This window comes from Typha latifolia, chromosome 14 (assembly GCF_019914945.1).
Source record: "Typha latifolia isolate L0001 chromosome 14, TyphaL0001v2, whole genome shotgun sequence".
NCBI classification, from domain to species: Eukaryota; Viridiplantae; Streptophyta; class Magnoliopsida; order Poales; family Typhaceae; genus Typha; species Typha latifolia.
Genome location: NC_133099.1, coordinates 4,489,070 through 4,516,149, shown reverse-complemented (window position 1 = coordinate 4,516,149; position 27,080 = coordinate 4,489,070). Strand labels below are relative to the sequence as shown.

Below are 27,080 nucleotides of genomic sequence, written 5' to 3'. Positions count from 1 at the left end.
CAGATAATAGTTTCTTGATTTACTTGATCACATGTTAGATTCTCTTTTCATTTGAATCTTCCTTAAAATAACTGGTTTCTTATTTATGTGATTGATACTCTGATGCAGTTTATTGATTAGTATTACTTTTTGGGATTATGCTCCCTGTGGTCTGCTCTCTGCATATCAATCTAACTTGATAGCTGTATATGTGAGCCTTAGAAAATAGTGTAATTTGTACAGTTGGGCTTAAATCACCTTAGAATTGGCGACCTTCCAAATAGTAGCTGATAACCTCTTAGCTACTTTAAGGATGCTGAATTCATGGTTACTGTTTTCAGGAAATTTAGGGAAATGTATTATGAAAGTTTTGGCCTTGACGTCTATTGTACTTATAGCACTCCAAGTCTCATAATTCGAGTAAGTTGTCCAACAGACTAACACTCGTCATCTATAATTACAAGTTAGTTTGAATTCAGGCTGCATGGGCTAAGACAGGTGTTCTTTTTATTGGCATATCTGTTTGAGGACAAATACTCGACAGTGAATCAACAAAGGTTCAACCTTGATGAAAGCATATGAAGTGTACCTTTGCTGTTTTAAATGCTTCTGATTTGCTGCAATTTGTTTTTGCTTGTTTTTCTCTGCCAACGGTTATTTAAGAAGTAGCCTGGTAGGTGCTGACATTCAACATTTACAACAGTAGGAACTAATATCTTTATTCTGTTATGTTCACTACAAGAAGCGTCTCAAACCTGTTCATCATATCAAACTTTAAAAAACTGAGGAAGAACTAGGCTGGATGATCTTTTGGATGGCAAATATGATAGATATATATGTCATGCTTGAACTTCTGTTTGTATCTATGACTATCTCCTTAGTTATCCAACATTGGGTATTCATTTAGTATGAATAAGTTTTGAGTGTGTTATCTGGTCTGGTCCACAGAAACTACCGCAGGAAATATGTAAATTTGTACAGGAGAAAACTGGAACTACTGCAGAAAGAACAGGTGATTTTTGCATTATTTTTGTCAGCATTCATCTATTTTACTTTCTTTTATGGGACTTCTATGTTCAACTTCTTGTAGAATATGCAAACTTCGCTGTTCGTTGTCTAGATGTCTTGTGAATAAACTGAATGTTGATATTGTCATCTTTTTGTTTGATTCAGTATCTCTAACAAACTGTAGTAGTTCTCTAAAGCATATTTTAATTGTATGATTGAGTGAGATATGACATAATACTCATTCATATCACAAGGCAGAAGATACTAGTCACTTTTAGTTCTTGGGTGCATTTAAATGAGTATCATAGAATCCACAAGCCCCATTGTGTTGGGCAACGATGGTCGTGCCACCGGCATATATTTGTAATATTTTTAATAAATTTTTTAGAATATTTAAAGATATTTTTGGATCTTTGGCATGCTAATTTTGGTTTTTAGTTTAAATATATGTATTAAATATACATAATAGTGTTTTATCTTTAGATTATTTTTATAAATGACCTATTTTATTATAGCTAAAGCAACAGTTAAGTATAAATATTATTCAACATGTAATATAATTTAATTAAAACTAATATTGATGATTGAATACTTTATAATATAATTAAACACATAGTAACATTCGACACAATATTATTTGTAAAAAAGAAACAATCAACACATAATATTAATTGATAATAGTTTAATAATTAAAAATAATATCTAGTTGAACGTAGTATGACGAAGAGGATTAAGGACTTCATTTGCTGGCACAAGAATGATACACTTAGTTAGGATTTTATTTAATTATCTAAATCCAGCTCTGCGCAGTTTCAGAAGAATATTTGTAGAATATTCTACACATATCCAAATAATATCAAACCAATTGGATAAGGTCGCCAACCTCCAGATCTACAACTTTGATATTCATGACTTCTCTAGATTTGGAATCTATCTGCGATAAAACGAAAGCTTAATCTGAGAGGTAATCGGATAAGATAAAGAATACTGATTTAGTTGGTTTGTTAGGGTTTCATATTGTTTTAGGACTTGTTGGCTAGCCTCTATAAATAGTTGGATGACAGCCAACTTCATTATGGAATTTGATTCTTGATTTCTTGCCTTCTATCTTCTCTCTAGACTCCTCCCTCTTTCCTCTTCACCATCCTTCCACCTCTACCGTTGGCAAAGTTTTTTTTTAACCTCTAATCTCCCTCGACTGTCGAGCCACCCCTTTTCTTTGGGATCTCAACCACTTTATTCCATTCGTCTACTTTCCTTAATCACATCCACAATCCACCCTCATCTTCATACCCATCCATAACCCTAACATCCACTTCACCCATTACCACCACCATCACCCACGTTAGTCCGTATTTTCGTCCTTGCTACAATTCGAATCTGCGAAAGGCGTAAATACGAAAGTTGTAGATCAGGAAGTTACAGATCCAACCCAATTGGTTTCATAATTTTCTTACTACCGGAAGAATATCGATGAATATTTTTCCACGGTTGCGCAGACTGTTTCCTACAATAAATTCAGATATAAGAAATTGTTCTGTAGCCGATCTTTTGGTACAAGAACTCATCAATTTAGTATCAGAGCCTATCATTTGGTATCAGAGCCTATCTAGTGGTATTAGAGCCTATCAAAGAATAACAGGAGAATGTTGTACTAAATATTGTCGATGATCTTCAAAACTCATTCACTAATAGTATTACCTGTTGTAACGTCTCATACAGTCTTTATACAAATATAAAATTTATAATTCTCCTATGATATAATATAAATATTGAATATAGATGAAACTAAAGTTGATTTATTAATTATTGATGAAAAATAGAATTTTTTTAGAAAAAATGGCTTCACATGCTGTGCTGGATCGGCACGGGTTAGTACGCGGCCGTGCCACTGGCACACCTCGTGCCAAATGCCGTGCCACTACTGACAGTAGGCGTTCCGGCCCTCTATCGATAGGCATGATCATCCTTGGTGGTCGGAGCCTAGTGCATTGCGACATCTTGTAGTACTTAGTTGCCTTACTATGTTGATATTTTACTGGTTTTGTTTGCTGCATTTTCAAATTTAAAATACATAAAAGATGGAAATTGAATACTTTTTGTAGAAGTGGACATGCATCTAAGAAAGCCGGAGTTATTTTTAAGGTCCTTTCAAAGAAAATATGTTAGTGGCTTAGTACCTTAAATTTTGAGCTATATAGATAAGATTTAGATATGTGGGCGCATGTTGCCTATACGGTTTAACATTTTTAATATATAAAAATTAATTATATATGATATATAATATGTATGTAGTATATATAAAATTTTATTAGTATTCTTATTAGTTATTGCTCATTATCTATAGTTTGCAATGATGTACAATGCAGCGTGCAAAGAGGAGAGTACTATAGAGAGATGGTGGTAGTACCTAGGGGAGAGGTGGGTGGGTGGGTATTCGGTAGGGGTGAAAATGGGTAGGAGTTAGGAGTGGGTGTTGGGTAGTAAGGAAAACGGTTCAGATTAACTCCGACCCAACCTGCTATCCGATCCGATCTGGATAGGATTCGGATAAAAAATTCTTATCCGATCCAATATGGGTAGGAGTTCTGTAAAAAATTCAGATTTGGATACCGTTTACCTATATAATTTGTAAATAATATACCCTACCTGCTAAATCTGACTCGTTAACCCATAAGAAATCCTCACCCTATTGCCCTCTTCATCTCAACTCTTCTTCTTGCCCTAGCTGCCTTTGCGACCTTGCCCCCACTCTTCTTCTCACCTAAACCATGATACATAATTTTTTATTATAAAAGAACTCTTTCACCGTGGCTCACAAGAAAAATAATACTAGAAAATAAATATTTGTATACACAGGTATAAATAAATTTAAAATTATTATTTAATATAATTAACTGGTAGGTTTAATATGAGTTTAAAATGGTTAACTTGCATTTATATTTTTATAAATTTAATAATAATATTTTAGTACTATTTGCATGACACATACTCAATTTTCCTAAAAAAATAATACTTTTTTTACTTTTTTATGTCACATCAAAGTAATAATTACACCCGGATTTTAAATTTTCTCTCATCTATTTATAATTTCTCACCAAAATAAATATATTTTCCTCTAATTCTTTTTAAAAGATTTACTAAGTTCAAAATAAATTATAGAGTGGTCGCAGGTTTGTAAGTTCTTAAGCTTGCAATAACTTATTTGTATTGAAAAAATTAAAAAATAATTTCTTTTAAAATATTACTAACAATAAAAATGTTAAAAAATGTTATAAAAATAATATAACCTTACATATGGGCTTAAAACTAAATCAAAAGAAAATAAAAAACAGTAATATTATATTGTTATTTATAATAAAAATTAACCTTACATTGTTTTAGAAAACAAAAAAAATATGTAAGCCTATTCGCGAGCTTATATGTAAGCTCGCAACACATTTACGGGCTTATATGTAAGCCCGTAAATATGCTTACATGTAAGTCTGCAAATTAATAATTTAAAAGCTATTAATTATTAAAAGATAATATTTTAAAATTTTTCATTAAAGTCAAAATGCATTTTGGTCTATTAAATTAATATGTCATTTATTTCTCTCCAAAACTAATACCTATTTCGTATCACACTAAAAGTAATAATTACACTTTAGCTTAGTTCATAATCAAACACTATACTTTTTAGCCTAGTTTAAGATACCTAAATTAAGACTAAAAAATGAGGTCAGTCAACCAAGTTCGGAGCTTAGCCTCAAACTAAACAAGGCCTAAGATACCAACACTTGAAATATGACCGCAATGATTACATGTCAGTTTGTTGTTGTCCCTTGCATACAATACTTTACCCGGATCTCTTTTGCTATTGATATCTGATGTCTCTGAAGACATTATAATAGCTCCAATCAGCATATTTTCTGAATAAAGCAGTGAGTGCAGCGACAACGTACGCTATCACTGCTCACAGCGAGCATAGCGGTGATGGATGCCGTTGCCTGTAGTGAGCACGGTGACGAGAGATTCTGCTGCTGCCTGCAGTTAGTGCAGGGATGAACGCCACTGCCGTTGCCCGCAACAAGCGCAACGACGAATGTTACCATTGCTCCCAGTGAGTGCAGTGATGATGGATGCGATCGCAGCGACGGCTTGCAACACATCACAGCGACGACGGATACCACCGCTGCCCGTAGCGAGCACAGCGATAATGCACGACGCTGCAACAAGCAAACCTTTTTCCAAAAAATTAAAAGATGAGAAAAAGAGAGCTCAGGAAAGGTCTTGCAGTGTTGATCGAGATGGAAGAAGGGTATATGAAAGGTCTCTCTTGCTGTGGTGCTGCCTGAGTTTGGAATTCATATTGAGAGAGAGGCAAATATGTGTCAAAGTTCGATTAGTGCATCAGTTAATGGATTTAGATCTTTTAAAAACCAGATCCATATACCCATGTAACCCACCTAAAGCCTTGGATGGGCGACTACCTTTTGACCGATTAGACGCTAATCATTGCCTAATTGCCCGTCTCACTAAATCCCATTTATTACCACCATTTCCCTCCAAAATAAATTGTCCAAATGATTGCCCCGCTAAGCACCCGCCTCACACGATTTTTAAAATATTAGTTAAGGCATCAAATGGAGAAGGATAATTCTTGATGGACAAGAAGTAACTAAAGGAGTATTTTTCTTTATCTGACCTCTAGTTTTTTCTGGAAGCAATGATTGATTAGCGCTTGGCACAGAAAGTTAGTGCAGGGTGTTAAAATAGATCTTGTCATATACCCGTAACTTTGAAATTTGGAAACAAAGTTTTATATGAAACCTAGAAGGCCATCAAGCTTTTGTGGATCTAAATGTTGGGTAACTAGAAGAAAGCATATTCAGAGGTTTAGTGTTACTAAGATGAAGATGTTAAGGTGGATGAGTGTCATTACTACCAAAGATAGAAGAAACAAATATAATGTTAGACAAAAGTTAGGGGTGACACCTAGAAGGATAAATTACGCAACCATATATTAACATGGTATATAAATGTCCACAATTTAAATGAGACATAGCGCACCAACATAAAGGAGCAATTTTATCCACATTAGGGGTTCCTTAACATAAAAGGGAACGAGCAAAACTTATATAAGGAAAATTCGGAAGATAAGATATGATAGTGCTCAATCTATCACAACACGGTTCCTTACTAGAGATGAATAGAGAAAAAAGGTCCATATAGTCATTGCAAAATAATTGTGACAAGTCTTGTTGCCATTGTATGAATTATGAATTATGAACTAATTTAACCAAGGTTTTAAAACTCAATATCGAGATCAAGATCGGACATCCGAAATAATGATACGTATCAGCCGTATCGATCGTATCGGCTGTATCGGCCGCATGTATTGGATCAAACTATTTTTAATCATATAAATTCTATATATTATTTAAAAATTTGAGAAAATTTTCAAAAGTTTAGAAAAATAATAAGTAAATAATAATTATTCACATATGAAGTCTAAAAACTAAAAATTACATTAACTTATTCAAAACTTTGATGAATGCTGAGTTGGTTTTCCCTTCTTTTTCCTATTCTCTCTTTTTCTCCCTTACTCTATTATTGTTAAAGCAAATTTTTTTTTTCTAATTTTCTTTCCTTTCTTCTCTCTACCTTCTCTTTCTCTTATTGCCACAACACAAATTTTATTTATTTATATTTCTTTTCTCCTTCCTCTTTCTCTCTCAATCTCTTTCTTACTCCCTCTCTCTTACGAGCAAGGTAATTTTTTTCTCTAATTTTTTTTTCATTTCTTCTCTCCATTCTCTCCCTCTCAATCTCTTCCTCCCTCTTTCTCTCTCTGTTACTCCCTCTCGATCTCTTCCTCCATCTCTCTCTCTCTCTCACTCCACTCTTTCTCTCGTCTCTCTATATCACTCTTTGTTAACAGAGGTTGAAGGAGAGAGATGGACAGAGAAAAAGATTGGAGAAAAGAAAGAGAGGAAGAAAAAGAGAGAGGGAGACGCTAGAGGGAGAGAGTAGAGAAATGAGAGAGATGGGGCATTGGTGAGAGAAAAAGTGAAAAAATATTAGAGAGAGAAGAGAGATGGAGTGAGAGAAGAGAGAGGGAGAGCCCATATCGGTCGATCCCTGGCTGAAAGTTGGAACAATAAATTTAACCACTTTTTAGGGTGCTTTTCTTAGTTTTATTAATATTCTTGTATCATACGTCAAAAAAGATTGTCTTATGTAAAATGCTGATATGTCATTTAGTCCAAGATTAAAAAAATTGGGATTGTGATCGAGATTGGCCCCCCCAATAAATGACACGTGTTGGCCGTATCGGCTACTTGAATTGGATTAGGATACTTTTATTACATAAAATTCTAAATATTATTTAAAAATATAGGAAAATTTCTAATATTTCAAAAAAATTGAGAAAATAAATAATTACTCACATATGAAACCTAAAAACTAAAAAAAAAAAACTTAAAACTGCTGCAACAAAGGAGAGAGAATGGAAGAAACGTAAGAAAAAAAAACTCTGCCATAGTGAAGCATAGAGAAGAAAAAAGCTATCGTGAAAAAAGAGAGGAGAGAGAAAAAATATAATAAAAAAAATCACATAGCCGAGTTCGTCAGAGTTGGATCTACGTCGGTGGAGTTTGCCCGAGTTAGATTTCTACGTCAGAGAAGCAATAACTATAATAGGGAGGAAAAAAGAGAGAAATAGTGAAAGGGAGAGAAAAATAGTGAAAGAGGATTGGCCTGGATTGGCAATCCTTCGAACCATGATTGAGTACCTCGATAAACCTCAAGGTGCCTATGAACTGCAATTCCTTGTCCCCATAAATGTCGTTGCCTACTGATTAGAGAAAGTGACTGATATTATCTAGAAACTAATTAAGGTTAAACACATTTTACCCTTTTATACTTATGCCTGATATCATTTTACTCTCCTGTACAAACTTTTTGTATCAAATCAATTCCTGTAGTTATGACAAATACAAATGTTAGAATTTCGGTCCAAATTAATAAAATTCACCCAGATTACCAAAGTCCCCTTTTATGTCAAATATAACAAATAATGGAAATATCCAAATTATCGTTCTCTTCGATTAGTTTGTCTAACGAGTATAACATGGGCATTTTAGTAATTTATATGGGGTCTCATTAAATGAGATGGAACTTTAATAATTTTACCTTAGTCATAGGTACACAGATTGATTTAGTACAAAAAATTGTACAGGAAGGTAAAATGATTTAGGCATAAGTTTAGGGGGTAAAATATATTTAACCCAACTAATTAAATGAAGCTTCTTGTTAGCTTTAATTTATGGAGCCATATACATAGAACTCTCCCCATTTGTCTGGTTACAAAATTGAACTTCAAAGTTCAAATTGTTGCTTATATGTATTTTAGGTTTCAAAGATTATTTTAGTATAGTTCATCATAGTTTCCAAAATTGGCCAATCTTGAGTCAGATTGGGATCGGCTATAATTGATCTCCATTCGGACCGGAATCTAGTCTAGTGATTGGTCTTGGTAAGAGATCAGCCAGTTTTGGTTGTATTGGATGGATCGGTCGATCCATCTCGGCTGTTTTGGTCGTATCAGGTGTATCGGCTAAGCAATCTCGATCGTATCGGTCGAAGCTAAATTTTTTTAAGATTCAATTTGAACCTTAAATGTATCTAACCTAAAATTGATGTTTTTAGCTGCCTTCTTTTCAAAATTTTCAATTAATACTCTATCTCTCACACACTCTCTTCATACCCCCTCACACTTGATCGAGCTTACCCGTTGGCCGATCCGGTGAGCTCCTTTGGCTACTCTGATGAACTTGGATGAGTATTTTTTTTTTCATTTCTCTTCTCCCTCTTTCACACCCATTCTTTAACTTCATTTTTCTTACTATTACAAAACAACAATGAATATTGTTATGCACTAGAACTTTACGAATATAAAGATTTGCACAATTCAAGTCAGAAGTTGTCATAGTTTTTAAATGAGTTTTTTTTTTATAAAATATTTAGGATTCATATGTGACTGATTTTTATTTCCTTATTTTTCTATTATTTTTTCTAAATTTTTACAAATTCTTTTTTGTATTCAAATAATATTTAGAACTTTTACATAATTAAAAATAATCCTATCCAATCGGGCGGCTGATACAACCGATACAATTGATACATATCATTTTTTCTAACGGCCGATATCGATTCCGATAACGACTTTCGAAACCTTGGTTTCATCATGATATATCACGTGCTATCTAAAATTATTGGAATAACTGAGTTTTTGACCAAACTAGCCCTTCCAAATATTTATTTTACATGTCTAGTATAGTTTAAAACTTAAGTACGAGAGTAGTTGTGTTTGGAAATCGCTAACTCAGTCAGTGATTTCCAAATATAAATCGTTAACTGGATCAAAGATTTATATAGATATTTAAAATAGTCAAAAACTCGGAATAGCTTTTATTAAATCATTGCTATAGTTTTAATGTGGGAGCTTAAGTTTTATCTTCTCTGTATGCATTTGGTCCTTCTTGAAGTTCTCCTTTAAATCTGCTTTTGCTTGGTGCAAATTTGAGTTTATTGGCACTTATAATAAAAATATTTGTTTTCAGCTCGTCAATAAAGATATTTTGCAAGAGCTAGAAAATATGGACAAAGAATGTGATATTGATGACATCCTGAGCTACAGATCTAGTGCAGAGCAACAACTTCAGGTATCGCTTCATTAATTAGATGTTAGAGGAAACAGTTGCACATTGTGATGCCAAGTCATTGGATTTATGAATAATGTTGTTTTTTTTTTTTTTCATTTGTGAACAAGTTGTAACATTATAGAAGTCGTTCTGTATGAATTTGACACTGCATTTTCTTATGGACATTGTCTTTCAACATTGTCTTTTCAGATTAGTACATTGACTCAAAGACAAGTAAAAAAGTCAGTTCCCATTGGTACTGTGGAACAGCTAAATACATGTGTTCTAGATTATTTATTAATGGATTAGGGATATGTAATAATCTACTTGTACCTATAGTTTACTTGTGCTTTATTGTGCCTCTCTCAACATGTTGGTCAGGCTTTGATTGATCATGGTTATTAAGTGTGCTTTTGGCAGTGCATATGTTAATGTCAAGAGAACATCTTTTCATCTACTTGACAATTTTCAGTTGGTCTCTTTGTTTACTCCAAGTCTGTAAGTTTGGTTAAATTTTGTGAACTTGTATTAATTATAGGAACTTCTGTTCAAATCAAAATCTCCTACTCCAGTAGCAAATGATGTTATATCTTCACAAGAGATGCACCCAAATGAGGAACAATCTTCAAGTAGAGCACGCAGATGGTTGAATTGGTTCTCCCTCGGGATGCTTGGAGCTGGTGGAACAGCTGACACTAGTTCATTTGCTGGCGTTATTTCGGATGAAATTATTAAGGCAATAGTTGTCTTTTTTTGGATTGCTTCTGCTCTTTCATGCTCTGAGGTCTTAATCATATTGTTTTTCTACAGGATATTTATGAGGCAACTGAGTTTCATCCTGTGCCTTCTTTTACTGGAGACTCTTTAGTGAGAGATGAAGTTTTTTCTATGTCAATAAGACTCGACATATCCCAACTGCATGCCTCGATCAGCTCCAGGCACTGCACTTTACCATGCATATCTTCAAGTTCATGATTTATGCTTACTCTATACTTGTATATGTCCGGGGATATATATATCTGGCATTGTCATCAATATCTGGAGTTTTATGTAGCATCTGTTTGGAATAGATCATGTTGGTTTATCATAAAGTAAAGTCATATTAGAGAAATCTGTAGTAGACTGATTGTAAATACTCTGGTGAAGTACGTGTTGTTGTCAGACACTTCTTTTTCCAAAGTGAGATCTGATCTGAATACTTGGTGTGCATATAGTACTTTTTTTAATATTATTATTTTGTGAAGGTAAATAACTTTTGTTAACATATAGCTCAACATAATCCACTGTAATTCATCTAATGTTATCAATCATAATGGATTTGTGAAATTGAATCTTCCTGGCACACTTGTTTCCTCTCTTATTTACTGGGAGGACTTTTTTCGGCGTATCTCCTTTCCTTTTACTTTTTTTAATGATATCTTTGTGACTAGGTTTTATATCTAGGAGGAATGTTGATCTTCAGAAACCTGATTATGCAGAATAGTTTCACTTATCAACTTATATTAAAGATGGCGATACAGGACTTTGTAGGAGGGATGGTCTTTTATAATTGGTGCATGGTTGCAGATTCATGGAGTTAAGATAGGGGGTGCAATATCTTTTTACTGTTTGAATGGGTTAGCTGTAGCTTTTAAGATAAACACTGAGCAACAGTTGAGATTATGGACTCTATCAAGTAATTATTGTACTAGATGAGATTTGCCATACCAAACATACATGTCCATGGAGTTAGGATTGTAGGAGTCTGTTTGCCAACTTGGTAGAAGAAACTTCGTGGTTGTTGAGTGACCGCCAGGAAGCAGTAACATGCGGACACTCTAATGCTTGCCTGAACTGTGTCAGTTTGTGATGATAGATGTTCTGAGTTGGTGGCTAAAAATTGAACAGTCATTTTGGTTTAGAATCGGTCCAGAATGGGTGGTTTGAGCTTCATTGAGGTAATTTAATGGGGGCAAAAATTGTTTGATGTATGACTGAGTTAGTATTTTTTCTTTATTCTCAAAGATGTGCTTTCTTTTACTTAAATTGAAATTATGTGTCTTGGGAGATAAAAGAATTAGTATAACTTGTTTTCAAGCAATATGATTGCCTACAAGAAAGGCTCCTCTGCTTAAGTGTGACACAAGCATGTAGAAATTGATGTTTATGGCTAACTGAGTTTGCTACCTTTGTTGATAACATAAGTATTCTTGCATATTTAATTTTTGGTATAAAAGTGAGTTTGCAACATACCTTTGAATACTTTTTACGGCCCCAACATTATGTTTCTGGATAATATTTTGTACTTCCTAACCGAAACTTTGAAGTTCAATTTTAGCATGCGGATTTTTCAGGGTGGAAGTAAAGAACCTGAAACTAGAAACCTTTTTTTCTTTCCCCTCAACCCGTTACAATCAAGTTGTATAGTTTCAGTTTATCATGAACCTTGTCTGTTATACTTTGCTCAAGATCTAGAATTAGATACTATTTGAAATACTAATAGGAGACAGTTGATACATTTTTGTTCTGTAGTATCATTATATAAAATAAATTTAATTTGTTCAGCTGTTTGTCGGTCAGTCTTTTCTTTAATTGATATTCTTCTCCTTGAGTTCTTACAGATGATTTATCTTCAACGATTTAGGAGTTATGTAATTGATATTCTTCTCCTTGAGTTCTTACAAATGATTTATCTTCAATGGTTTAGGAGTTATGGCAGGGAAATTGCTAAAGCAGTTTTTATTGGGTTTGGTATTGAATGCAAAGTTTGGGAAGATTCTTCAACAATAATTGCTTCCATCAACTCTATTAATATGGTTAACCCATGTAACGGGAATACCATTTTGGTTTCTGAAAAGGTGACTTTGATATAAATTTTCTAATTCATTTGCTAAACTTTAATCCTTATTCTTTATGTTGTATCTTTATAGCTTCATTCATCTTGTAGTCTGTTGTTGAGGATTGTCTGCAAAAACATGGACCCCCCTTTGTAAATGTTCAAATTGACTTGCCAGAGTCAAGTCATCTATCAAGAGTTTCTGTAAAGGTATTTTGATGTCCTCCTTGTTCACTTTATGAAGTCATTATTAGATTTTACTTTTCTATATAGTATAGCATCAAAATCATGATCGCCTTTTGTGCGTTTAGGTTGTGGTCCAACCTTGTGAAGCTACCTATGAGTCAGATTTCTTCTTCGACCTTCTGCAACTTTATGACATGTTGTCTTCTTTCCAGTTTCAACATAACAGGGTAATAGTTACTTAAATCTTCTGAATCCTTTTCTCTCATTTTGCAACATTTTGAAGTTGTAACAGATAATTCTTTTTTTCAGATTTCTTCCATTTTCTTATGAACTCAAGTTTTTATTGGTAATTTGGTATACTATTATATGAAGCTATTCCCTGATGATGATATGATTATAAATTAGTAGTGACTGGAAGGTAAATGAATGGAGCATAGTTTCATGCAGCCAGTATTCCACATGTTCTGAAAGTGCATGAGATGAAGGTGAGGCATTGTTTTAAAAACCTTTGTCGTAACGCCTAGGCTCTCGTCTTAGATAAAATATAACTAGGCTTTGTTTAGGTCCTGCCTAGGTGACCGCCTTAGCATCTCATATCACATTTTAATATGTAGATTGACTTTGAATTTAAATACCATTGTACATGTTGATGAATTAGTGAATTTGAATAGCTTACTATAGTTCTTAATAAGAATATATTAGTATATTGTTTAGATTGTAGATATTAATTTCAAGGATTAAATGCATTTTACCACTTTATACTTATGCTCAAAATCACTTTACTCTCCTATACTTCAAAAATTCTTATACTAGTATTTGTACTTATGACTAAAGTGAAATCTTTAGTTTTTCTATCAAATTTAACTAAGCATCATAATTATTTTGGTCATTTGGTGGTATTATCTCAAAAACTTGCATATCTTGTCTAATAAGCATGATGGGGGTATTTTAGTCATTTTGGCGCCGTTTAGGTAAGTTTAACAGAAATATTAACAATCTCACTTTAATTATAAGTATATGGATTGATTTGAGACTTTTTGAAGTACAAGAAGGTAAAGTGATTTTGAGCATAAGTACATAGTGATAAAATATATTTTAATCATAATTTTAATTTATTTTTCTTAACTATTATTTCTTTTATTTGTAAATTTATTAACCGTCTTGAATTCTAGGCGCTCGCATAGCGCCTAGGTGTTACATAATCCTTAATTTGCCTGTCTACTGCGTACAGTCTTTTAAAACCTTGAGGTGAGACCATTAAATTATTTTTTTGCTTGAAAGATGCATATGTATATGTAAGATGCAGTAAACCCATAACATCATTTAAGATGATCGCTGTATGTCCAATGAAGTCGACATAGTGCACCATTAAGGTGGTGTATTTGGTAGAAAACTCACTATTGGCAATTTGTTAGAATGGGAAGAGTTTGGTGAAAAAAGGACTTGGAAGTTGGAAGAATAAAAATCATGGATGTGATGAATGGACAATCCGCACTACTTAAAATATAGTAAAACAAGTTTGATATAAGGGTTTGTATAGTTGACTTACAAGGCAATTGTTGTCTTTTGATAAAAACTTTAGATTGATATGCATTCTGAATGATTTTTTTAACCATATATGCATGTGGATAGTATCCATCTAATCATGTGGGTCAACGATGCTTGTCCAATTGGCATGTGGCGTGCTGTAGGGCATGCCTCAGTATGCCCTGTCATGCCAATGGCATGCAAGATAATATTTTTAATGAACTTTTTAGGATATTTAAATATATTTTTGGGTCTTCGGTATATCAACCTTTGGTTTTTAGTTTAAATATATGTATTAAAAATTTAAAACCTACATTATAATGCTTTATCTTTAGATTATTTTTGTAGATAATGTATTTTATTAAAAATAAAGCAACAGTTAAATATAAATATTATTCAACACATACTTGAAGACATTCACTAAAACAAATATTAATGATTGAACACTCCATAATGTAATTGAATACTCTATAATATAATTAAACACATAGTATTAATTGATAATAGTTTAATAATTAAAATTAAAATCTAGTTTAACGTAAAATGATGGGGAGGATCAAAGACTTCATTTGCCGGCACAAGAATAACATGAGAATATTGCATTAAATACTGTTGATATTCTTCAAAACTCATTTACTAATAGAGTGATAGTATTGCTCGTTGTAACATCTCATATGGTCTTCATACAAATAGAAATTTTATAATTTTCATGCATGGGAATGAACGACATCGACATAAGTACAAATATATTATAAGCATATGTAGATTGTGGATATAGAGTACAATAAGAGTGTTCTAGTTCTGATGGGTGTGATTAATATGATGATAATTATGATGAACTCATATAATCCTGTGGGTGTATCTCTTCTGCTGTTTTGCTACGTATAAACTTAAGTTTTTTGTAGAAATAATCTCTTTGAGAAGGTTGTGTAATAGGAATGCATGTCTTATCTCCATCATTGCCGTAACCAGACTAAGTCTCGTTATTATCACCATCACCATCTCTAGTCTCATTATCATTAATTTTATCTATGCCTTTTAAATGATGAAAATAGGAAAATTTTTAGAAAAAGGGCTCCACATGGTGCAATGACTTGCACGTGGCCGTGTAGGACCCACGCACTCATGATGATTGGCACGGGGGTGGGCCTTGGCCTAGTGCCAAGTGCCGTGCCATTATTGGCACGACCATTCATGATGTGGATATTGTTCTTAATGTTCTTTTTGATAAACAGGCAAAAACTCTTGTTTCATTGAGATTTTAAAAGTGGCAATCTCTCAGCGAATTAACCCACAACAAAAACATCAGATAACCTGTTACGGTTTTTGGACCTTAACATAAACAAACTCAAAAGGTCCTAACAAACATCACTATTCTCACCTTTATTGTTCTTAATGTTCACATGTCAATTTATTAGCTATCTCTTTTGTGTGCATAACCACGGTGAGATTCCTATATTATAATAATTTCCATTTTTTATGTGGTACATTAAAGTTTTTTTTTCTTTACTACAATATATAACTAGTTATATCCCTGAACCTATTGTAAACCACTGAAAAGAACTATAATATCTGTGTGAAATTCATGTTGGATCATAAGAAGTATCTGCCTATTTATCAGAAGATTCCTAGTGATAGCTTTTATTTTGTTTCACAAATATAAACAAGATATTGTTCGTTTTCATTTTTGTATTCTTTCCTTATTTGAAGTGTCTTTTGAGACTTGATGCTTATTTGAACGGATGCTGGTCAAATTTTAAACAAATTATTAGAAACAATTAGCAAAAAATATTAAGAGTTTCAAGAAAAAAAAATCTTGCTTGTCAAATGCATATAAAATTAGCAAAATCAATTTCTACAAATATTATAGAACACATCATTAGTAACAATATCAATATTCATTATTTAAATAAGCAAACAAAAAACTCTAAATTGTTCAAAAAAATATGCTGGTAAACGGATGTCTAATATCTGTATCTGTATCTGAAAAATTATATTTGACCTGTATTTGAATTCGTATCCGAGTTTTTTTTTTTCAAAAATCCTAACTGTATTTGAATCCCTATCTGAATCAGATAGAAATTTTTTATCCGAATCGGGCGGGATCGGAGTTAATTCTACCTGTTTTCACCCTACCTTGATGTATTTTGTTGGTTAGGAATTGAGCACAATTTCTAGCTGGTTATGCTAGGTTTTCCAGCCATCAGTGTTGATAAAACTAGTCGAATTTTTCTATATCTTTCTCTATTTTTGGCTGTACTCTATCTGATCTCATATTGGAATAGCTTTGGATGAAGATGAGGTACTTGATAATAGTTTTTTTGTTGCTGGGTAGAATTTGAGCAGAATTTCTGGAGGGTAATGCTAGGTTTTAGCTATCAATCATAAAACTTTTTGATTCTTTCTAGTTTCTATAGCTCTCTGAATTCTGAGTTGTACTCTATCTGATCTCATATTTGAAGTAGGTTTAAACGAAGAAGAAGCACAAGATGAGTTGATTTTTCCTACAACAATAACAACCAAGACTTTAGTCCCAACTATTTTGGTTGGTAGTTTCTATTTAGGTTGCATGTGCAGGTGTAAAGAGGGCAGTATGTTTTCATTGTCAGGCAAGTTAGTACTTGAGATAATAGTTACTTCTGTGATATAATCTTGTTATGCTAATGGTTCTGTGGCAAACTAAATTTACACAATCACAATTTGGTAATACTTTGAAATTCTGATGCTTGATGCACCTGCCTTTGCATGTGCATGTGTGGTGCTGTTTTTCATTCTGTGTTCGGATTAACCTGCATGGGGCACACTTTTTATTTTGAGTATGGTCCTTGTTCAACTACCAGCTTTTGGATGTAAATTTAGTTATTGCACCAATCTTTACCTCTTTCTGATTTTATCAAGGCTCTTTCCTGCTATAGGGAAATCCATAAGGTTTCAGACTTGCCCATAGAAATTTATATCCATGATCCTGTTGCTTAGTTTGCAGTATTCAGTACATCATTTTTCCTACGTGGTAACTGTCTCAAGTGCTAAATGTCAGCACATGACACTGATGATTATGTACTCAGGAAAATAATATTATGCTGTCATGTTTGGTAAGGTATTATTTAGATGGACTATGTCCAATATTCTTTTAATCTTCTTACTCTGATATTTTGTGCTCACATATGAAGCATTAGCCATTTGCAGTACGCCCTCTGTGTTGAAGATCTGGATAATCAATGCATCTTTCTTCATTTTTAGTTATTGCTGAATTAAATATAAATTGCTGTAATATGTCATTCGTAATTCTTTGGATCAGTAAGCAGATTTCCTTTTCCCCTAAAGTTTTTCTTTTTGTTGTTGTTACCATTTTGTCTTCCAAATAACATATCTGGGTGACTGGATCTTTGAACCTTCTCATACTATTATTTTTATTTATTTAAAGTTGATCCTAATAAAAAATTTATGATGTTCTGTGTACTGTACAGGTGTTGTCCTCGCTCAACGGACTTGACAACTTTGAGGCTAGACTATTATCAAAAGCTGAGTATGTTTTATTTTCTAAGATATTTCCTTACAGTTCTTTTAAGCTGGTAATGTAGCAATCTCTTGTTAGAATTACATTCTTAGTTTTCTATTTCCTTGTAGGTATGTATCACAAAGCCATAGAAAGATTTGTTGGGACATCAGTCTTCACCATATTTTTACTAGACTTCCATTGCAGAATGAAGGATTAGAAGCCCTCATCATGGTATGCACAGCTAATATACAGTATTGTCCTTTTTGTCTTCTTAATCAACTCTTTATGTACTTTTGTTGTTATTTTACTCAATGTATTGAAAGGTTGCCATAGGTTGCAGGCGGTTACCACATTGCAAAGCGCCTTGCTGGAAAGCGGTTGCCAAGGCAGTTTAGTACTTTTAGTATAATAAAATTTAGAAATAATTATATATGATGTATGATATATATTAATATACTATATATAAATTTTTTAGTAATGCACTACACCAAAATACCCAATAGCATGATCAAAATTCACGACTATAACAACAAATTTATAATCAAAACAAATAATATGATCAAAATTATCAAATTCACAACAAGTTCACATTTGTAACAACAAAAAGATCCCTCTTCTAGTCTTCTTCACAATCTTAGGTGGAGCTTTATCTATTAATAAATTATCACTCAAATCATTATCAAATTTTAGCTCAACATCATCTTTATCCTCTATTTCCTTATTCTTCTGGATTAATTTCTATCAGAGAAGTGGAAGAATTGCTGCCAGTAGTAGCTTGAGCAGCTCGAGTGCTCATCCTTGATGTTAATTACTCTTTGGCTCCTGATGCTTTTATCATCATTTCCCTAGTTAATTCTTTATTTGGGAAGACTTTTTGTTCTAGAGGATCTATCCAACCAATCCCATGCATTATTATTATTTTTTTTTGAAGTGACATGTTCTTTCTTTTTCATTATCTTTCAATCTATCATTCTTGCATGAAATTGCACATAAACTATTTTTTCCGATCTCATCACTTCTAATCTATTTCTCTTATTTGAATGAATCTGGAATAAAGACCAAATTAATATGACAATAAAATTCATCAATTAGAATTGACAACTTAATTGATACAATGATACATTACTTATTCAAATAAGCTCCAATTTATTTCACATTCTAAGGAGCTACATGTCAAAATTTAAATCTTAATTGCCATATTTTTCATATGGGGGCATCGGCTCTATATGCACTTCATCGAATGAGCTAATCAAAGATGACCGTGTCATTATCGGTACGGCACGTCTTTACGTGCTAGAGCGTACCACTGACATGCATTTATAATATCATAAAATAAAATTTTTAGGATATTTAGAGATGTTTTTGAGTCTTCGATAGTCTTTGGTTTTTGGTTTAAATAATATATATTAAACCTACATTATAATGTTTTATTTTTGTAAATGATCTATTTTATTAAAGATAAAATGACAGTCAAATATAAATATTATTCAACACATAATATAATTGAATATATTGATTAAAATTGATATTAATGATTGAACACTTCATAATATAATTGAATACTCCATAATATAATTAAATACATGATAATATCAATAGATAACATTAATTGATAATAGTTCAATAATTAAAACTAATATCTAATCAAACGTAGCATGACGAGGAGAATCAAATACTTCATTTGCCAGCATAAAAATAACACGAGAATATTGCACTAAATACTGTCGATAATCTTCAAAACTCATTCGCTGATAATATTGCTTATTGTAACGTTTCATATAGTCTTCATACAAATATGAATTTTGTAATTCTTTTATAACATGATATGAATATTGAATATGCACGGAAACTAAAGTTGATTTGATGATGATTATTGAAAATAAGAATTTTTTTAAAAAAAAGGATCCACTTGCTGTGCCTGTCGACATAGCTCTTGGGGCACCAAGTGCAATGCCATTATCGGCACGACCATCCTTGGAGCTAATAATCATAAAAATTATAAAATAACTTAGTAACATACATAAGAGTAGAGGACATATGCTCTACTACTTATGTTAATTATTACCCGGGTTAAATTCATTATTATTATTATTTTTTGTTGATCTTGCTAGTAGTCTCCCAAAATTCCTAATGGCATCCTTATGTGCTTTCATCACCATATTTTGTAACATGGATGTGAATGGATTAATTTGAGTAAAAGTTCTCAGCACAACTTAGAACACCATCTACTACCTTTAAATCACTCTCCATTTTATCATATCTCTATAGAAGTAGTATGAATTTAAGTAATATGTAGTAGCATAGAGATATATATTAAGATTTTCATTTGTGAAGTGGTCATTTACACTGAGGAAAAGCTTGAAAGAAGTCTCATTATTATTGAATATATTCTTTTTTTCTTTCTTCACATCTTTCAACCCACTATATATTATGAATATCATTGGTCACTTTCTTTTACCATTAACAACTCAAAATAAATTCACTAAAGGAATAAACTATTTAATTGCTTATAACACTTACCTCAAAAATTGGTTATTGAGGATACTAGAATAAACTCTTTTCTCTAGCAATTTTTGACAATTCGCATGTTAAAAAAAAGTCAACATAAGCTTTGAAATTTTCTTTATTTTCCCAAAGCAATGTAAGAAAAGAAACAAAAAAAATCTTATAATCCCAGTTCTCATAAACTCTCCTTTTTGTGTGAACTGACATATCATACTTAATCTCTTGTGGTGTTCGTTCATAAATAGAGATCATGACCTGCCTCCCATGTTAATCCGTTCTTTCTTGGATATCCTCTCCAACATCAAATTTATATAGTGGGGGGCACATAATGTTCGATTTATGCGGGGATATGTTTTTTTGGCAATCGTGCAGTTATTAAGGTAGCGGCACATTCTCAGTCGCAGCTTGGAGAATTTTCTCTTCTCCCACTTCCTTGGTACCATCAATAATAATATCATAGATGTATTTACCTAAATGTGCGTCTTTAGAACAATTAACAAAATGTAGAAAACTAATCCCTAATTCATAACGAATACATAAATTTTGATTTATTCAATTGTCGATCAAAATTGAGCAGCCATTTTACTTCCATGCAGCCTTATGATTATCTAAATTATCATTTGTTTTAGTCACTTGATTCTTCAAAAGTGGCTCATGCAACTCATGCATAGATGTTGATTTATACTCGTATACTAATCAACTGTTTCCATCAATACATGAAGTAATTTATTTTTAACGGAATTAAAGGGGATGCCACACTTGTAAACCTAGTGAGCTAAGTAGTTGTTTATTCTATCTCATTATTTTTTTTTTGCAAAAGTTTTATTTATGTTCGTCAGTACCATCTTTCCCTGCTCTCTAAATGTAGTTTCCGGATCAATAGAGGTGAATTTGTCCATAAGACTTCTACTCCTTGGTCTCTTGCTTCTATCATCTGGAATTTCTATATATTCTCTCCCTCAAATTATGTTTATTTCTGCACTATCTTGGTTTCTCCACCTTTCTGTTTTAATTCCGATCTAGATCTTCCTTAATAATCTTTTTTTGAATCACCATTAGGTTTTGGATAAGGCGCAACATCAATACTAACATGAGCAATATCCATCTTGAATCTAATAATTTATCTCTTGGTGTTGTTCCGACAAAATTTTACTTTGTTGATATCATTCTTATTAGTGAAGTGACTATATTTCCATTCTGTATCAGTGGAGCCAAAACATACATAAAATATTCAGATGAAATTGACCCATCATAGATACTGTTTGAGAGGAATTAATGGCCATATCTATATATGAAATTGGGCAAAAGCCGCAAAAAGAATTTGTTCACATATAAAATTCATAAGCTCAAAATAGTAGTTTATTTCTCTAGAAAAATAATAGGACTTAGTCACTACTAATTTAATTGATTTCCAACTCACTCACTATTAATTAAATTCACAATCCAGTCACTTCTAATTTAATTAATTTCCAACTTTCTAGATTGTGATTTAATGATTTATAGAGAGAAGTGGTGTACATGTGGACACATGAAGCTGAGACACCCTGTGATGTGCTTATCTTTTTTTTTAATGATAAAAAGAGAGCTGAGGCTGTGGCCATGAGAACTTTCTAGTTTCCATTAGAACCTATCTTCTCTTACATGCTCCCGGAGCTTTCTAGTGGCCATCATAGCTTACTCTTCAGGGGAGTCATAGCCCCCTGAACTATCACCCAAGGTCCCTGAGTTAAAAAAAAGTAAAATCCTACGCCTACCCAACTGGAAGAAGAAAGACATGACATTTTGGAAGAAAGAAGAAATAGAGGAGATTGAAAGGGAAGGATTCCAACCGAAACCAAATTGTGTTAGGTCTCCTCTTGATCCAACCGACCCGAACTATGGGAGGGGCTTCACTAGGGGAAGCTGCTGGGACCGGCACAACATTGACATGATGTTGCAACCGGGGAACTTTGCCAATGAAGCTAAAGAAATAAAATGAGGCAATACTTCTAAATACTCCATTAACTAAAATTAACTGTAGGATGTAGAAGTGAACTCACCAGAGATTTGCTTGGTGTCTTTGCTTGCTCTAGTGACACTCTAACGACTAGATCCTATGATGGCAATTTTGGCAAGGAAGGGAGAAGAAGAAAGGGAAGAAAGCAAAGAAGATGACGGCGCCTAAGGGAGGAGTGGTTGAGGGTTTTGGGTTCTATAGAGGAGGTTCTAGGTTATTTACCACAATCTTATTCCTGACAACCTTGCTGCAGTTTCGTGGTTTGATAACCACTTGAGGGGAGTGGGGGAAGAAGAATAGTGGGACATAGGTATTTTTTTTAGGTCATTACAATACTGCCCTGAGAAGTGACTGATACTTCTAATACAGTGTAGAGGGAGGTCAATAGAGTGAGAGGAGACAAAGCAATGAAGGGAGAGGAGACCAGCTGGTGGACTGGGGGCATGGGGTTGGTTATTTTTTGTTTTTCGTTTTTGGTGGTGTGTTTGGAATGTAGAAGGAAGAAGAAAACCTATTGGATAGAATTTAGCCCTGAGACATAAGTAGGTTTTCAGGTTCAGTTTTTCTCTCCCTAGCTTAAGCTAAATGGATTTACATTATCAGGTCTGTTAGAGACAAATTTAAACTCACATCAGAGATCGGGTTGTAAAGCATATTTTTCAATATACTATTGTTATACTATGTTATTTGCAGCTTTGTTATATTGTTTTGGCAGAATAATACAATCTTTAATTACAGGTACTTGCCCATTCTTGCAAGGATTGGGCAAATAGATATTGCCTTTGTAATGCTACTAGTTACATATTGTGCCTAGGGTAACCTTTACATGCTTTCCTTGGGTGTTGTACCTATTGAGATCAATGCAGTCAATTAGGTCTCCTAGAAGTTGGTTAGCGACCTTTCATCTTGTTCTAGCATCTTCCTATTTGTGGGGCATTTGTGATTTACTAGAGTCATCAACATCTTCTTCTAGATCAACATAAACAGTTTCATTGCCTCATGATTCGGCAAGTAGAAATAGGGAAGGAAATCACTACAAGATGACTTGATAGAATCACACTCTGTCAAGGATCATAATGAGTGCAGATAGCTTTGGAAGCAGTTAGATAGGAATACTGTACATATTTTTCTTTATTTAGAATCAGAACATAGAAAGAATCTAGATTCATGTCGGTCCACTTGTATGACCTTGAGGGAATGGAGTTTCTGAATTCAGCCATTTTGGTGCTCCAGTGAAAGCATGGATACTTACTAAATTTAGTTACTCTGAATTAGTGTTTGAAATCCACTAGTAATTTTTATGCAGTTCATTTCAAGTATAAGTACATATGCCGTTGCCTTTGGTCTTAAATATCTCTTCGTCAATTTCATATTGTAATGATGGAAAACTGGCTTTTTCAATCTCCCAACTGCCAACTGATTATGTGTTTTGATGGGGATCAATGAGAAAGTAATATCAACGATGGCCGTGCCACAGGCACAGCATGTGTCGTAAGAGAATGAGAGAAAGAGGTAAGGGATACTCATCTTTGCCTTTGTAGTTGCCGTCACTGTTGCTCGCCGATCGCCGCTCGTCGTGGCCGTCACTTCGTCGGGTGCCCTAGCCCGCCCGAGAGAGAGAGAGAGAGAGAGAGAGAGGTTAAAAACTTAAGTTGCGGGTTCGGATCCGGATCTGGATCGATCCCTATTTTAGATTTGTTATCACTATTTATAAGTCATAATACTTTAACATAGGACTCAAGTACTATAGTGGTAATTGTAGTACTATCTCAAAATGCATTTCTAAGAATTATGCTCTTTCAAATTTTTATTTAATCTTTAATTTGTAGGCTTCATATTCTTAATTTTTATAAACTAGTTCTGTAATATAGGTACTTGCATAATATCATCCTTGTACCATGTGATGTTTCTCAATACTAAAAGATGAGTGGTAAATCTAGTGAGAGTAGATCTGATGATCTCCTTACCACCAGTTATCTATAAATTAAAAAACTATTTATAGTTATATATAAATTTGTCAATCTCTGACCTTTATATATAACTATATCAATTTCAGAAACTTTGACAATATTGTTCAATATGAGATCAAGACAATATGCAACACATGATGTCCAATATAAAAGCTCTCTCTTCATCATAAGTAATTGTCCAAAGCCTTGTAATTTGCCCCATTACTATTGATTCATCAAATGAAAATTATAATCTGCACTTTTGGAATGCGTAGTAATATCTATAGATTTTGCAAATATTGTCTCCATGCCTGAGTACACTAAAAAATTAACTATATTTTCTCCTATTCTGCGTAGTCCACTCATTACATATTAGTGCAATCAAATTCATCCCTATTCTTTTTAAATATCTCAATATAAGTGTGAAGTTTCACTACCTCTTACTCGAGATATTTAGTAGTAATATCATTTGAATTCAGAGGTTGGACACTTACCTCTACTAATTGTATAAAATTTATTGTAGTGTGATAATAAAGACAATCAACTATATTAAAAAGAATATGATTGGAAAAGAAAAATTTAGAAAAACCCTTTGAATGTGCTTCTTTAGAGTTTTTTTATCCTTTTGAGAGCTGTTTTGATAATGCTCTGTGTGACTTATTTTTTCTGAAGATATGTATTCGCTAGTATAATATTTTCAGACTTCGCTATATCACTTGGAGTCCTGGTACTACTGTCATCATATTCTTTTTTTTTTTTTTTTTTTTTTTTTTTGCCTGTGAACTAATCTAAATTTTTGAAAGCTATCACCGTTGCTTCTTCTTATCTTTTCCTTCTATCTATGCGTATTTCTTTTTTATTTCATTGCTCTCATTATCTATCTCATCATCATCCTCTCTACTATTATCATCAATGTCTTTAGGATTATGCATCAATTCTTGACGAACCCAACTATGCATATTGTTTATCTTTCTTTCCTATTATATGGCCTAATGTTTGCTTTATAACTTTCACAACCACTTGAGTGTAAACTGCTCCATTTTTTTGCTTCCTAGCTAAATATTTTTTTGTACGACTGATATTATTATTTGTTTTCTTTCCACACCAATTGCAATTGACTTGTCTTTTATCTTGCTTTATAATGCTGTAATGTTATCACCTAATGTCATTATTGTATGACTTCTCTTTTCGAGCTATTTCAATATTCATTGTAAACTAAACTTAAACAAGGATCAAATTCAAAATATAAGTAAAAAAAAATGAAAGACAACTTACTGCTGGAAAGATTTTTTTTGTTTTCTATTTTTTCCTTCTCTCTCCGACTCCCCAGTTTCTCTCTCTCTCTCTGTTCCTCCCTCTCTCTGATTCTCCGCCTTCTCTTTCTCTCTCTTAGCAGTCAGCCCCCTATCATTCTTTCTCTCTTTCATTGCCTTAGAATAAAGAGAGGGGCTCTCCCCCCTCTTTCTTCATCTCTCTTCCTTCCCTCTCTCTTGCAATCTCACACTCTCTCCTCTCCCTCTCTCTAACAATCCCCCTCTCTCCCTCTATTCTCTCGCTCTCTCCCCATTTCTGTTACTGCATCAGACATTCTGTTGCAGTAACAAATATGGAGAAAGAGAAGGTGCAGAGAGAGAGAGTAAAAAGTAGAGAGAGAGAGAGAGAGAGAGAGAGAGAGAGAGAGAGAGAGAGAGAGAGGACAGAAAAAAGAACTTGGGTGGGTTGTTTGAGGTCGAGGAGGTTGCTGGACGTTGAGGTTGTTTGGATTTGCGTCGAGAAGAGAGAGAGAGAGAGATTTTTCTATTTCACTGGGCTTGTGGACATCAATTATTTGATGTCCTTGGGTTGGATACATGTCGGATCCTTCTCTGATTTGACCCAATTCATTAGAGTGGACCCATATCGGGTGGGATTGGCTGATACCGACCCGATATAGATCGGGTCTTGGCTCATCCGATTGATACCACGCTGAAATCAATCACATGACTGGTTTCGATCAGCTGATACCATGACAAAATCAGTCGCATGACTGGTTTCGGCTGGGGGCTGATCCCATACCATTTCGACCGATCGGACTCAGGATTGGCTGAAACTTGGATCCTTAAATAGGATTTGATTTATTTTGGCTAATTAAATATATTAAGTGGTTGTCTTATTACCTAGTACCAAAAGATATTGGGCAGATTTTCCTCTTCATCATATCGATAAGAGAGATTATAAGAATTGGTTTACAACAGAAAATAATGTTTACTTGATTGGGAGGTGATTTTCTGCAATATTTGACCTATTTGATAATAAACTGGCGTAAAAGGTTCATTTACATCATCAATATAGTGATGCTCTTGCTCCTTTGTGAAAACAACTTGCTAATGTTAGCATCTGGACCTCATTATGTTGAGATCTGATGCTAATGTCATATATTGCCTTCCATGCATTCTTTCTTAGAAAGGAAACCTCAGTATAAGGTTGAATTCCTCTATCTTGAGGGCCTATAATTGGGGTAGTTATCGATGTTGCAGAGTGCATATTGAAGCATTTTTAAATTGTTACCTTATATTAATATTATTAGCTGTTTTTAATGTTTATCTCTTTCTTTTTTTTATGCTTCATTTCATGTGTTTGATATTGACATCTATGATTAAATTGATTCTGTGATATATCTTGAAATTGGAACTGATAGGTTTTAGAAGTAGAAGATGTATCCATAGTATCCAGGGATGAAACCAAGAACGGTTCCCGGATAGTTGAAAGTGATTACTTCCCTGAAGATATGGCTTCAACATGCAAAAACAATTTCACAGATAACCTCTCTCCTACTTATGAATATCAAGATCTATATGATCATTTTGACATTGTACTTACAGGATTGCAGGTCAGATTTCATACTTCATATGCTGTATAATTGTTCTTTTTTCTGTATATTAACATGAGT

General features: G+C 33.4%; 1 protein-coding gene across 7 annotated transcripts in view; it reads left to right on the top strand.

Moving 5' to 3' along the window:
• Positions 1-27,080, top strand: part of LOC140801316 (intermembrane lipid transfer protein VPS13) — a 62,233-nt gene that overhangs the window by 7,415 nt on the left and 27,738 nt on the right. For all 7 annotated transcript variants that reach the window (XR_012111409.1, XR_012111410.1, XR_012111411.1 and 4 more), the window contains exons 12-21: positions 928-991; positions 9,594-9,695; positions 10,213-10,410; positions 10,485-10,612; positions 12,361-12,511; positions 12,601-12,699; positions 12,801-12,902; positions 17,670-17,728; positions 17,830-17,932; positions 26,829-27,020. Coding sequence is in view for 4 of the 7 variants with exons in the window: in XM_073156354.1 (XP_073012455.1) it covers positions 928-991; positions 9,594-9,695; positions 10,213-10,410; positions 10,485-10,612; positions 12,361-12,511; positions 12,601-12,699; positions 12,801-12,902; positions 17,670-17,728; positions 17,830-17,932; positions 26,829-27,020 (1,198 nt within the window). In the remaining 3 variants the exon portion in view is untranslated. The remainder of the gene's footprint in view (positions 1-927; positions 992-9,593; positions 9,696-10,212; positions 10,411-10,484; positions 10,613-12,360; positions 12,512-12,600; positions 12,700-12,800; positions 12,903-17,669; positions 17,729-17,829; positions 17,933-26,828; positions 27,021-27,080) is intronic.